Source organism: Engystomops pustulosus, unplaced genomic scaffold, assembly GCF_040894005.1.
Source record: "Engystomops pustulosus unplaced genomic scaffold, aEngPut4.maternal MAT_SCAFFOLD_141, whole genome shotgun sequence".
In the NCBI taxonomy this organism is placed as follows: Eukaryota; Metazoa; Chordata; class Amphibia; order Anura; family Leptodactylidae; genus Engystomops; species Engystomops pustulosus.
This window is the reverse complement of record NW_027285021.1, coordinates 214,972-227,263: the sequence shown is the minus strand read 5'-3', so window position 1 is coordinate 227,263 and position 12,292 is coordinate 214,972. Positions and strand designations below refer to the sequence as shown.

The 12,292-nt window shown below is 52.1% G+C and overlaps 2 protein-coding genes across 6 annotated transcripts in view; one reads left to right on the top strand and one right to left on the bottom strand.

Moving 5' to 3' along the window:
• Nucleotides 1-10,444, top strand: part of WIPI1 (WD repeat domain, phosphoinositide interacting 1) — a 57,870-nt gene extending 47,426 nt beyond the window's left edge. For 3 of the 4 annotated variants that reach the window (XM_072131775.1, XM_072131778.1, XM_072131777.1), the window contains exons 8-13: nucleotides 7,611-7,718; nucleotides 8,136-8,297; nucleotides 8,367-8,474; nucleotides 8,658-8,779; nucleotides 8,853-8,953; nucleotides 10,323-10,444. In XM_072131775.1, the coding sequence (XP_071987876.1) occupies nucleotides 7,611-7,718; nucleotides 8,136-8,297; nucleotides 8,367-8,474; nucleotides 8,658-8,779; nucleotides 8,853-8,953; nucleotides 10,323-10,364 (643 nt within the window). In that variant the 3' untranslated portion in view covers nucleotides 10,365-10,444. Of the gene's footprint in view, nucleotides 1-7,610; nucleotides 7,719-8,135; nucleotides 8,298-8,366; nucleotides 8,475-8,657; nucleotides 8,780-8,852; nucleotides 9,278-10,322 lie in introns of those variants that run through there. The other variant, XM_072131776.1, reaches the window with a different exon arrangement.
• An 85-nt stretch (nucleotides 10,445-10,529) lies between these two features.
• Nucleotides 10,530-12,292, bottom strand: part of ARSG (arylsulfatase G) — a 120,029-nt gene continuing 118,266 nt past the window's right edge. For both annotated transcript variants that reach the window (XM_072131773.1, XM_072131774.1), the window contains exon 12: nucleotides 10,530-10,804. In XM_072131773.1, the coding sequence (XP_071987874.1) occupies nucleotides 10,530-10,804 (275 nt within the window). The remainder of the gene's footprint in view (nucleotides 10,805-12,292) is intronic.

Sequence of the window (12,292 nt, the reverse complement as noted above, 5' to 3'; positions counted from 1 at the left end):
GATTTCTGTCGCGCGCATGCCGGCCCCGATGCGCCACAATCCGATCGCGTGCGCCAAAAACCCGGGGCAATTCATGTACAAGCGGTGCAAATCGGAAATATTCGGGTAACACGTCGGGAAAACGCGAATCGGGCCCTTAGTAAATGACCCCCAATGTGTTTGCCAGCTCCCCCTGGTGATCAAACCAGGGAAGTGTCACTAGGTTTGTTTTTTACCAGTTCATCCTAAACTCCTTTAACCTATGTAAACACCTGAACATACCTTAAAAATGATGGCGGCACAAATGAAATTTTTTGCTGCACAAACCAGCACAAAAGTAGCACTAACGTTTGACACCAGTTTTGTTTGATTTGGTTAATGTGGGGGGGCTAGTTGAACTTTTGAACTTTCATTTTTTGTTCATTTATTCAAAACAAAAGCAGCACAAACAAAAATTTGAGCAGCACAAACCAGCACAAACGTAGCAGAATTGTTCGGCACCAGTTTGGTTTGGTTTGGGCAATGTGGGGGGGCTGGTTGACCTCTGATGACCTCTGGAAACTTTCATGAATATCTTAAAAATGATAGCGGCACAAACGAAAATTTCTGCTGCACAAACCAGCACAAACGTAGCACAAACGTTTGACACCAATTTTGTTTGATTTGGACGAGGTGGGGGGGCCAGCTTCACTCAGGTGGAGCTGCCTGGTGGACGAAGGTGCTGCCGGGTGGAAAAGGCAGCTGGAGGGAGCTGTCAGATGGAGGGTGGAGGAGGGGGCTGCCGGGTGGAGGAGGGGGTTGCCGGGTGGAAAAGGCAGCTGCCAGGAGGAGGGAGATGTCAGATGGAGGGTGGAGGAGGGAGCTGCCGGGTGGAGGAGGGAGCTGCCGGGTGGAGGAGGGAGCTGACTAGCAGGGCAGGAATTTGCCATCTGCTGGAGTTTGGAGAGTGATGACGCTACAATTCTACCAGATTAGATTTGTAGAAATGTTGATTTTTTTGTTTCTTTTAAGAATATGACGTTTATGTTATTTCTGATGAACCTCCTTACTTTTTGTTGCTGTTCATAGTTTCATAGTTTGTATGGTCGAAATAAGACACTTGTCCATCAAGTTTAACCAAGGAATTGAAGGAATTGGATGCGGAAGGGATTTAGGGGGAAACAATTCTATATCATATAACCTTCAATGTTATTTAGGGTTAAAAAGGCATCTAGACCCTTCTTGAAGCTCTCTGCTGTCCCCGCTGTGCTCTGCTCCTGAGCTCTCTGCTGTCCCTGCTGTGACCAGCGCCTGAGCTCTCTGCTGTCCCTGCTGTGACCAGCGCCTGAGCTCTCTACTGTCCCCGCTGTGCTCTGCTCCTGAGCTCTCTGCTGTCCCTGCTGTGCTCTGCTCCTGAGCTCTCTGCTGTCTCTGCTGTGCTCTGCTGCTGAGCTCTCTGCTGTGCTCTGCTCCTGAGCTCTCTGCTGTCCCTGCTGTGACCAGCGCCTGAGCTCGGCTATTCCACAGATTGACAGTTCCTGTCGCCTCTGGTGAATAAACCTTGATTTCTCCAAACGGAGACAGCCCCCACCCCCCTCGTCTTTTGATTTGATTTAATCTGAAACAACTTACCATTATATTTTTTGTAAGGACCATTCATATATTTATATAAGTTAATCATGTCCCCTCGTAGTCGTCTCTTTTCCAGACTAAATAAATCCAGTTGTTTTAATCTTTCCTCATAACTAAGACCCTCCATATATATAACTGAGACCCTCCATATATATAACTGAGACCCTCCATATATATATAACTGAGACCCTCTATATATATATATATAACTGAGACCCTCCATATATATAACTGAGACCCTCCATATATATATATATATATATATATATATATATATATATATATATAACTGAGACCCTCCATACATATAACTGAGACCCTCCATATATATAACTGAGACCCTCCATATGTATATATAACTGAGACCCTCCATATATATAACTGAGACCCTCCATATGTATATATAACTGAGACCCTCCATACATATAACTGAGACCCTCCATATGTATATATAACTGAGACCCTCCATATATATATAACTGAGACCCTCCATACATATAACTGAGACCCCCCCCATATATATATAACTGAGACCCTCCATATATATATAACTGAGACCCTCCATACATATAACTGAGACCCTCCATATATATAACTGAGACCCTCCATATGTATATATAACTGGGACCCTCCATATATATATATAACTGAGACCCTCCATACATATAACTGAGACCCTCCATATATATATAACTGAGACCCTCCATATATATATAACTGAGACCCTCCATATATATATATAACTGGGACCCTCCATATATATATAACTGAGACCCCCCATATATATATATAACTGAGACCCTCCATATGTATATATAACTGGGACCTTCCATATATATATATAACTGAGACCCTCCATACATATAACTGAGACCCTCCATATATATATAACTGACACCCTCCATATATATATAACTGAGACCCTCCATATATATATATAACTGGGACCCTCCATATATATATAACTGAGACCCCCCATATATATATATAACTGGGACCCTCCATATTGTAGGACAGCGGCTGGAAAGGTAATAGATGGCGTATATATTCCTTTCAGGTTACTTCCATACCTGGGGTAAAGGGTTAATGCACTGACCAGAGACTGCACAGCCCTAATTACCAGGTGCAGCTGGGAGAAGGGGTTTTATCCCAGAGCTGCATCCTGGGCTGGAGCTCTGTGTGAGAGACATTACTCTGGAAGGCTTGCCAGCCGTGTGTCACTAGCCGCTGTGAGTACGCTGCTTTGCTAGAGAGGGACCTGCTGATGTACAGGTAGTGCTCAGACGAGCCCGTTTTTGTTTCCCCGCTTTGTTTTATTTTACTTGCCTGTAAAGCTGCATTGTTTTGGCTGCCAATAAAAGCCGCAAGGAAACCGCATTTCTGCCGTCAAGCCTGTCTGTGTCTCTGGACTGTCACATTAAAACTGACCCCGCTACAATATGTATATAACTGAGACCCTCCATATGTATTTAACTGAGACCCTCCATATATATATATATAACTGAGACCCCCCATATATATATAACTGAGACCCTCCATATATATAACTGAGACCCCCCATATATATATAACTGAGACCCTCCATATATATATAACTGAGACCCTCCATATATATAACTGAGACCCTCCATATATATAACTGAGACCCTCCATATATATATAACTGATACCCTCCATACATATATATAACTGAGACCCTCCATATGTATATATATAACTGAGACCCTCCATATATATAACTGAGACCCTCCATATATATATAACTGAGACCCTCCATATATATATATATAACTGAGACCCTCCATATGTATTTAACTGAGACCCTCCATATGTATATAACTGAGACCCTCCATATATATATATAACTGAGACCCTCCATATATATATAACTGAGACCCCCCATATATATATATAACTGAGACCCTCCATATATATATAACTGAGACCCTCCATATATATATAACTGAGACCCCCCATATATATATAACTGAGACCCTCCATATATATAAAACTGAGACCCTCCATATATATAAAACTGAGACCCTCCATATATATATAACTGAGACCCTCCATATATATAACTGAGACCCTCCATATATATATATATAACTGAGACCCTCCATATATATATATAACTGAGACCCTCCATATATATATATAACTGAGACCCTCCATATATATATATAACTGAGACCCTCCATATATATATATAACTGAGACCCTCCATATATATATATATAACTGAGACCCTCCATATATATATATAACTGAGACCCTCCATATACACTCAGCGGCCACTTTATTAGGTACACCATGCCACTAACGGGTTGGACCCCCTTTTGCCTTCAGAACCGCCTCAATTCTTCGTGGCATAGATTCAACAAGGTGCTGGAAGCTCCTCAGAGATTTTGCTCCATAGTGACATGATGGCATCACACAGTTGCCGCAGATTTGTCGGCTGCACATCCATGATGCGAATCTCCCGTTCCACCACATCCCAAAGATGCTCTATTGGATTGAGATCTGGTGACTGTGGAGCCATTTGTGTCCAGTGACCTCATTGTCATGTTCAAGAAACCAGTCTGAGATGATTCCAGCTTTATGACATGGCGCATTATCCTGCTGAAAGTAGCCATCAGATGTTACAGGGGACATTGTGCTCATAAAGGGATGGACATGGTCAGCAACAACACCATGACACCACCACCACCAGCCTGAGCCACTAATACAAGGCAGGATGGATCCATGACACCACCACCACCAGCCTGAGCCGCTGATACAAGGCAGGATGGATCCATGACACCACCAGCCTGAGCCGCTGATACAAGGCAGGATGGATCCATGACACCACCACCACCAGCCTGACCCGCTGATACAAGGCAGGATGGATCCATGACACCACCAGCACCAGCCTGAGCCGCTGATACAAGGCAGGATGGATCCATGACACCAGCACCACCAGCCTGAGCCGCTGATACAAGGCAGGATGGATCCATGACACCACCACCACCAGCCTGACCCGCTGATACAAGGCAGGATGGATCCATGACACTACCACCACCAGCCTGAGCCGCTGATACAAGGCAGGATGGATCCATGACACCACCACCACCAGCCTGAGCCGCTGATACAAGGCAGGATGGATCCATGACACTACCACCACCAGCCTGAGCCGCTGATACAAGGCAGGATGGATCCATGACACCAGCACCACCAGCCTGAGCCGCTGATACAAGGCAGGATGGATCCATGACACCACCACCACCAGCCTGAGCCGCTGATACAAGGCAGGATGGATCCATGACACCACCACCACCAGCCTGAGCCGCTGATACAAGGCAGGATGGATCCATGACACCACCACCACCAGCCTGACCCGCTGATACAAGGCAGGATGGATCCATGACACCACCACCACCAGCCTGACCCGCTGATACAAGGCAGGATGGATCCATGACACCAGCACCACCAGCCTGAGCTGCTGATACAAGGCAGGATGGATCCATGACACCAGCACCACCAGCCTGAGCCGCTGATACAAGGCAGGATGGATCCATGACACCACCACCACCAGCCTGACCCGCTGATACAAGGCAGGATGGATCCATGACACCAGCACCACCAGCCTGAGCCGCTGATACAAGGCAGGATGGATCCATGACACCAGCACCACCAGCCTGACCCGCTGATACAAGGCAGGATGGATCCATGACACCACCACCACCAGCCTGAGCCGCTGATACAAGGCAGGATGGATCCATGACACCACCACCACCAGCCTGAGCCGCTGATACAAGGCAGGATGGATCCATGACACCACCACCACCAGCCTGAGCCGCTGATACAAGGCAGGATGGATCCATGACACCACCTCCACCAGCCTGACCCGCTGATACAAGGCAGGATGGATCCATGACACCACCACCACCAGCCTGAGCCGCTGATACAAGGCAGGATGGATCCATGACACCACCACCAGCCTGAGCCGCTGATACAAGGCAGGATGGATCCATGACACCACCACCACAAGCCTGACCTGCTGATACAAGGCAGGATGGATCCATGACACCACCACCACCAGCCTGACCCGCTGATACAAGGCAGGATGGATCCATGACACCACCAGCACCAGCCTGACCCGCTGATACAAGGCAGGATGGATCCATGACACCACCACCACCAGCCTGAGCCGCTGATACAAGGCAGGATGGATCCATGACACCACCAGCACCAGCCTGAGCCGCTGATACAAGGCAGGATGGATCCATGACACCACCACCAGCCTGAGCCGCTGATACAAGGCAGGATGGATCCATGACACCACCACCAGCCTGAGCCGCTGATACAAGGCAGGATGGATCCATGACACCACCACCACAAGCCTGACCTGCTGATACAAGGCAGGATGGATCCATGACACCACCACCACCAGCCTGACCCGCTGATACAAGGCAGGATGGATCCATGACACCACCACCACCAGCCTGAGCCGCTGATACAAGGCAGGATGGATCCATGACACCACCACCACCAGCCTGACCCGCTGATACAAGGCAGGATGGATCCATGACACCACCACCACCAGCCTGACCCGCTGATACAAGGCAGGATGGATCCATGACACCACCACCACCAGCCTGAACCGCTGATACAAGGCAGGATGGATCCATGACACCACCACCACCAGCCTGACCCGCTGATACAAGGCAGGATGGATCCATGACACCACCACCACCAGCCTGACCCGCTGATACAAGGCAGGATGGATCCATGACACCAGCACCACCAGCCTGAGCCGCTGATACAAGGCAGGATGGATCCATGACACCAGCACCACCAGCCTGAGCCGCTGATACAAGGCAGGATGGATCCATGACACCAGCACCACCAGCCTGACCCGCTGATACAAGGCAGGATGGATCCATGACACCACCACCACCAGCCTGACCCGCTGATACAAGGCAGGATGGATCCATGACACCACCACCACCAGCCTGACCCGCTGATACAAGGCAGGATGGATCCATGACACCACCACCACCAGCCTGACCCGCTGATACAAGGCAGGATGGATCCATGACACCACCACCACCAGCCTGACCCGCTGATACAAGGCAGGATGGATCCATGCTTTCATGTTGTCTGACCCTACCATCCGAATGTCGCAGCAGAAATCGAGACTCATCAGACCAGGCAACGTTTTTCCAATCTTCTACTGTCCAATTTCGATGAGCTTGTGCAAATTGTAGCCTCAGTTTCCTGTTCTTAGCTGAAAGGAGTGGCACCCGGTGTGGTCTTCTGCTGCTGTAGCCCATCTGCCTCAAAGTTGGACGTACTCTGCGTTCAGAGATGCTCTTCTGCCTACCTTGGTTGTAACGGGTGGCGATTTGAGTCACTGTTGCCTTTCTATCAGCTCGAACCAGTCTGCCCATTCTCCTCTGACCTCTGGCATCAACAAGGCATTTCCGCCCACAGAACTGCCGCTCACTGGATGTTTTTTCTTTTTCGGACCATTCTCTGTAAACCCTAGAGATGGTTGTGCGTGAAAATCCCAGTAGATCAGCAGTTTCTGAAATACTCAGACCAGCCCTTCTGGCACCAACAACCATGCCACGTTCAAAGGCCACAAATCACCTTTCTTCCCCATACTGATGCTCGGTTTGAACTGCAGGAGAATGTCTTGACCATGTCTACATGCCTAAATGCACTGCCGCCATGTGATTGGCTGATTAGAAATGAAGTGTTAACGAGTAGTTGGACAGCTGTACCTAATAAAGTGGCCGGTGAGTGTATATATATAACTGAGACCCTCCATACATATATAACTGAGACCCTCCGCACCCCTTATCATTTTTGTGGCTCTACGTTGTCCCCTCTCCAGCTCCAGCGCCTCCTTTTTATGGAGCGGTGCCCAGAAGTTGCATTTATGTGTCGATAAAGCGACGTCCATGAAATTAAGCTGTAAACCCAAAGATGGGCCCCCCGTCCCCCGCTAGTAATTGTCTTCTCTCCCGCTGCAGGTACGTGCACATCAGCTCCCTGGTTTTCAGTATGGACGCCCAGTTCCTGTGTGTGTCCAGTAACACGGAGACCGTTCACATCTTCAGATTAGAAAATGTACAGGACAGGTGAGGGCGGAGACAAGGGGGAGGTGCGGGCCCCAGGCGGGAGGTGGAAGCGGAGATGTGGGCCCCGGGCGGGAGGAGGAGGCGGAGATGCGGGCGCCCGGGCGGGAGGAGGAGGCGGAGATGCGGGCCCCGGGCGGGAGGAGGAGGCGGAGATGCAGGCCCCGGGCGGGAGGAGGAGGCGGAGATGCGGGCCCCGGGCGGGAGGAGGAGGCGGAGATGCGGGCCCCGGGCGGGAGGGAGGAGGCGGAGATGCGGACCCCGGGAGGAGGAGGCGGAGATGCGGACCCCGGGAGACGGAGGCAGAGACGTGGAAGTGCGGGCCCTGGGAGGGAGGGGGAGACCTGGTAGTGGTACTTTTCCTGTTGGTTACTTGTTGCCGGTTTTGTGACTTCTTCGTGTTGTTATTTTGCGCTGTAGATCGGAGGAGAACTCGTCGTGGAGCGGCTACATGGGTAAGATGTTCATGGCTGCTTCCACCTACCTCCCCACTCAGGTGTCGGACATGATGAACCAGGACCGCGCCTTTGCCACCGTGCGCCTCAGCTTCCAGGGGCATAGAAACGCCTGCACGCTGGTGACGTAAGTGTCTCGTCCTGGTCCGGATTCTGCGCCTCGCATGTCGCCGCTGACATCTCCCTTTGGTCTCAGGATACAGAAGCTGCCGCGGCTCCTGGTCTCTTCCTCCAGTGGACACCTCTACATCTACAATCTGGACCCCCAAGATGGCGGCGAGTGCGTCCTCATACACAAACACAGGTAGCACGGGGGTCCGGCTCAGTCTGCGGCCTGTAGTTTTATCCATTCATTGTCTGGTTTTGGGGTCTTTACTATTATTCGTTTTCTCGTGTACTGTCTTCATGTCTGGGGTCCGTGCCGCCATTGGTTGCTGTAAAGCTCCTCCTCTTGGGTCATGTGACCGCTTGCCTCTTCTCATTGCAGCCTCCTAGGTCAGGCAGATGGGGGCAGGGATGGTGACATGGAAGCTTCTCCTCCTCTCCCGGTGTCGTATGCAGCCACTGTTGCCCGGCCCAGCAGCGTCCCCTCCACCTCTACAGTGATAGGTGAGACACTCGGCCGGTTAGATTTGGGTACACCCCATCTTGCACACTGTGACATTAACTATTTGTTCCCCAGGGTACTCAGAAGACGGAGGCGCCCTGCGGGGGGAGCTGCTCCCAGAACACGAGTTTGCAGTGGGCCCAGTGCAGCTGGATGATGAGAAGGAGTTCCCTCCAGTGAGCATCCAGGGTCCCTGAGAGCCGGCGGCTGGGGGTGGGGGGCACATCAGGCTTTTCGGAATGTGCCTTGTGAACGCAGTGGGGTGACCCCTGGGTTTCAAGACTGTAGACCTACAAGTATTAGCATGCCTCATTGGTGCTCAAGGTAGGACTTAAAACAATTGGGGTCCTGAGGACCATGTGGTGGCCAATTGCTGGGAGGTGGCAATACCTGCATTGTAGGGAAGGGTTAATATCCTGATATTACATGAGTGCTGCATAATCTCTATATAATGTTACAGGAGGGATTGGCATTAGGCTCTGGGGTCGTTCCTTATATTACACCAGGATGATGAGTATTAGCCGTATCCAGGGGCAGGGGTGCTCCTTATATTACACCAGGATGATGAGTATTAGCCGTATCCAGGGGCAGGGGCGCTCCTTATATTACTCCGGGATGATGAGTATTAGCCGTATCCAGGGGCAGGGGTGCTCCTTATATTACACCAGGATGATGAGTATTAGCCATATAATTTAACTTGGGGCGGGGCACGTGGTTGGGGTGACATAGTATTAGGGTCTGGGGTGGGTATCAGTCTAGGAGTAAATTGTACTCTTCAGGGCCATGTCTCGGCAGGGCAGGGAGGCCTTTACTCTCTAGTGCTACCCTGGGGGGCCATGTCTCAGTGGGGGAGTCCTTTACTCTCCAATGGTGCCTTTGGGACCTTTTCTCAGCAGGAAGGGGAGGTCCTTACTTTCCAGTGCTGCCCCCGGGGCCCTGTCTCAGCAGGAAGGGGCGGTTTTTACTCTCCAGTGCTTCCCCCGGGGGCCCTGTCTCAGCAGGAAGGGGAGGTCTTTACTCTCCAGTGCTGCCCCCGGGGGCCCTGTCTCAGCAGGAAAGGGGCGGCCTTTACTCACCACTGCTGCCCCCGGGGGCCCTGTCTCAGCAGGAAGGGGCGGCCTTTACTCTCCAGTGCTGCCCCAGGGGGCCCTATCTCAGCAGGGAGGGACGGTCTTTACTCTCCAGTGCTGCCCCCGGGGGCCCTGTCTCAGCAGGAAGGGGCGGCCTTTACTCACCAGTGCTGCCCCAGGGGCCCTGTCTCAGCAGGAAGGGGCGGCCTTTACTCACCAGTGCTGCCCCAGGGGCCCTGTCTCAGCATGGAGGGACGGTCTTTACTCTCCAGTGCTGCCCCTGGGGGCCCTGTCTCAGCAGGGAGGGACGGTCTTTACTCTCCACTGCTGCCCCGGGGCCATGTCTCAGCAGGAAGCGGCGGCCTTTACTCTCCAGTGCTGCCCCCGGGGGCCCCGTCTCAGCAGGGAGGGGGGTCTGTATATGCTCACCTGTGGTGCACCGGCGAATAAGGCGCTTCTCTTTTGATTTTGGTAGATAAGTTTGTACCGTGGAGGTCAAAGAGACGATCGGCGGTGACCAGATGCCCCCAAAGCTGCAGTGGGTGAGGTCACAGGTCAGGGGTGAGGGGGAGGTCACTGAAGCCACTGTCAACGCACAGTTTTCACAATGGATTCTGTATTTAAATATTTTACATAATTATTAAATTCTGCAAACAACAAATTTTGCGTTGATTAGAAACTGTTAATGTGGTCCACAGCGGCAGGCGGCAAGGTCTGGCCTACAGCAGGGGGCGGCCGACGGGTCCTGGGAATAGTCCGCTCTGGAGATGTTGTCTGTGCGGACGCTTTCATAAAGGTCAGCCATTGCCTGGGAAATGAGAGGAAGAAGCCGCTTGTACTCCTCGCTGCCTCTGGATACAGGAACCCCCTCCTCAGGGTCCGCATGGAGGTCGAATAGCAAAGGGGGGTAATGGTGTTGGGGTAATCCTGTGCTCCCGTCACAGGCCAAAGCACCACCTGCCAAAATATAACCAGGAATGCTTCATACAGGAGATGCTGTTAAATCTGTAGCAAACGCGAAAGAGGAGCGGCTAGCCTCAACAGAAGTGGGGAGGGGCAAGAGGAAGAGGAAGAGGAACGGCTAGCCTCAACAGAAGTGGGGAGGGGCAAGAGGAAGAGGAAGAGGAACGGCTAGCCTCAACAGAAGTGGGGAGGGGCAAGAGGAAGAGGAGCGGCTAGCCTCAACAGAAGTGGGGAGGGGCAAGAGGAAGAGGAGCGGCTAGCCTCAACAGAAGTGGGGAGGGGCAAGAGGAAGAGGAGCGGCTAGCCTCAACAGAAGTGGGGAGGGGCAAGAGGAAGAGGAGCGGCTAGCCTCAACAGAAGTGGGGAGGGGCAAGAGGAAGAGGAGCGGCTAGCCTCAACAGAAGTGGGGAGGGGCAAGAGGAAGAGGAGCAGCTAGCCTCAACAGAAGTGGGGAGGGGCAAGAGGAAGAGGAGCGGCTAGACTCAACGGAAGTGGGGGGGACAAGAGGAAGAGGAGAGGATAGGGGGCAGGGGCGGAATAGGAAAAGCTAGCCTTGAGGGTATGGGGGGCAGGGAGGAAGAGAAGAGGTTAGCCTCAAGGGAATGGGGGGAGGAATAAGAAAAACTAGCCTCGAGGGAATGTGGGGGGGGGGAAGGGAAGTTAGCCACGAGGGAATGGGGGGGAAGCTAGCCGCGAGGAAATGGGGGGGGGGAAGATAGCCGCGAGGGAATGGTGGGGGAAGCTAGCCGTGAGGGAATTTGGGGGGGGGGAGGGGAAGCTAGCCGCAAGAGAATGGGGGGGAAGCTAGCCTCGAGGGAATGTGTGTGGGGGGGGAGGGGAAGCTAGCCGCGAGGGAATGGGGGGGGGGAAGCTAGCCGCGAGGGAATGGGGGGGGGGAAGCTAGCCTCGAGGGAATGTGGGGGGGGGGGGGAAGCTAGCCTCTAGGGAATGTGGGGGGGGGGGGAGGGGAAGCTAGCCGCGAGAGAATGGGGGGGAAGCTAGCCTCGAGGGAATGTGGGGGGGGAGGGGAATCTAGCCTCGAGGGAATGGGGGGGGGGAGCTAGCCTTGAGAGAATAGGGGGGGGGAGGAAAAGCTAGCCTCGAGGTAATAGGGGGTCAGAGGAAAAGCTAACCTCGAGGGAATGGGGGGGGGGGAAGCTAGCCGCGAGAGAATGGGGGAGAAGAAGAGGAGAGGCTAGCTGGGGCTGTATATAAAATAACTATGAGGGAGCTGTTTGGGATGATAAACTAGGGAAAAGGGAGACTTTTTGTTTCTGAATTTTTAATGCCACCACATGAGTTCACAGCAAAGGGGCCTAGTGGGGCCTGATCTCAGGATATGAAGCAGCCAGCAGCAGGATACAGGAATCGCTGGAGCTCATACCAGGGTCAGAAGTGCTCTCCTTATGGAGAGGTCTCCACTAGGGAATTCTGGGAAGTATGCAAATACGTTTTCCAAGGTGCTGAATGGAAAACATTGGG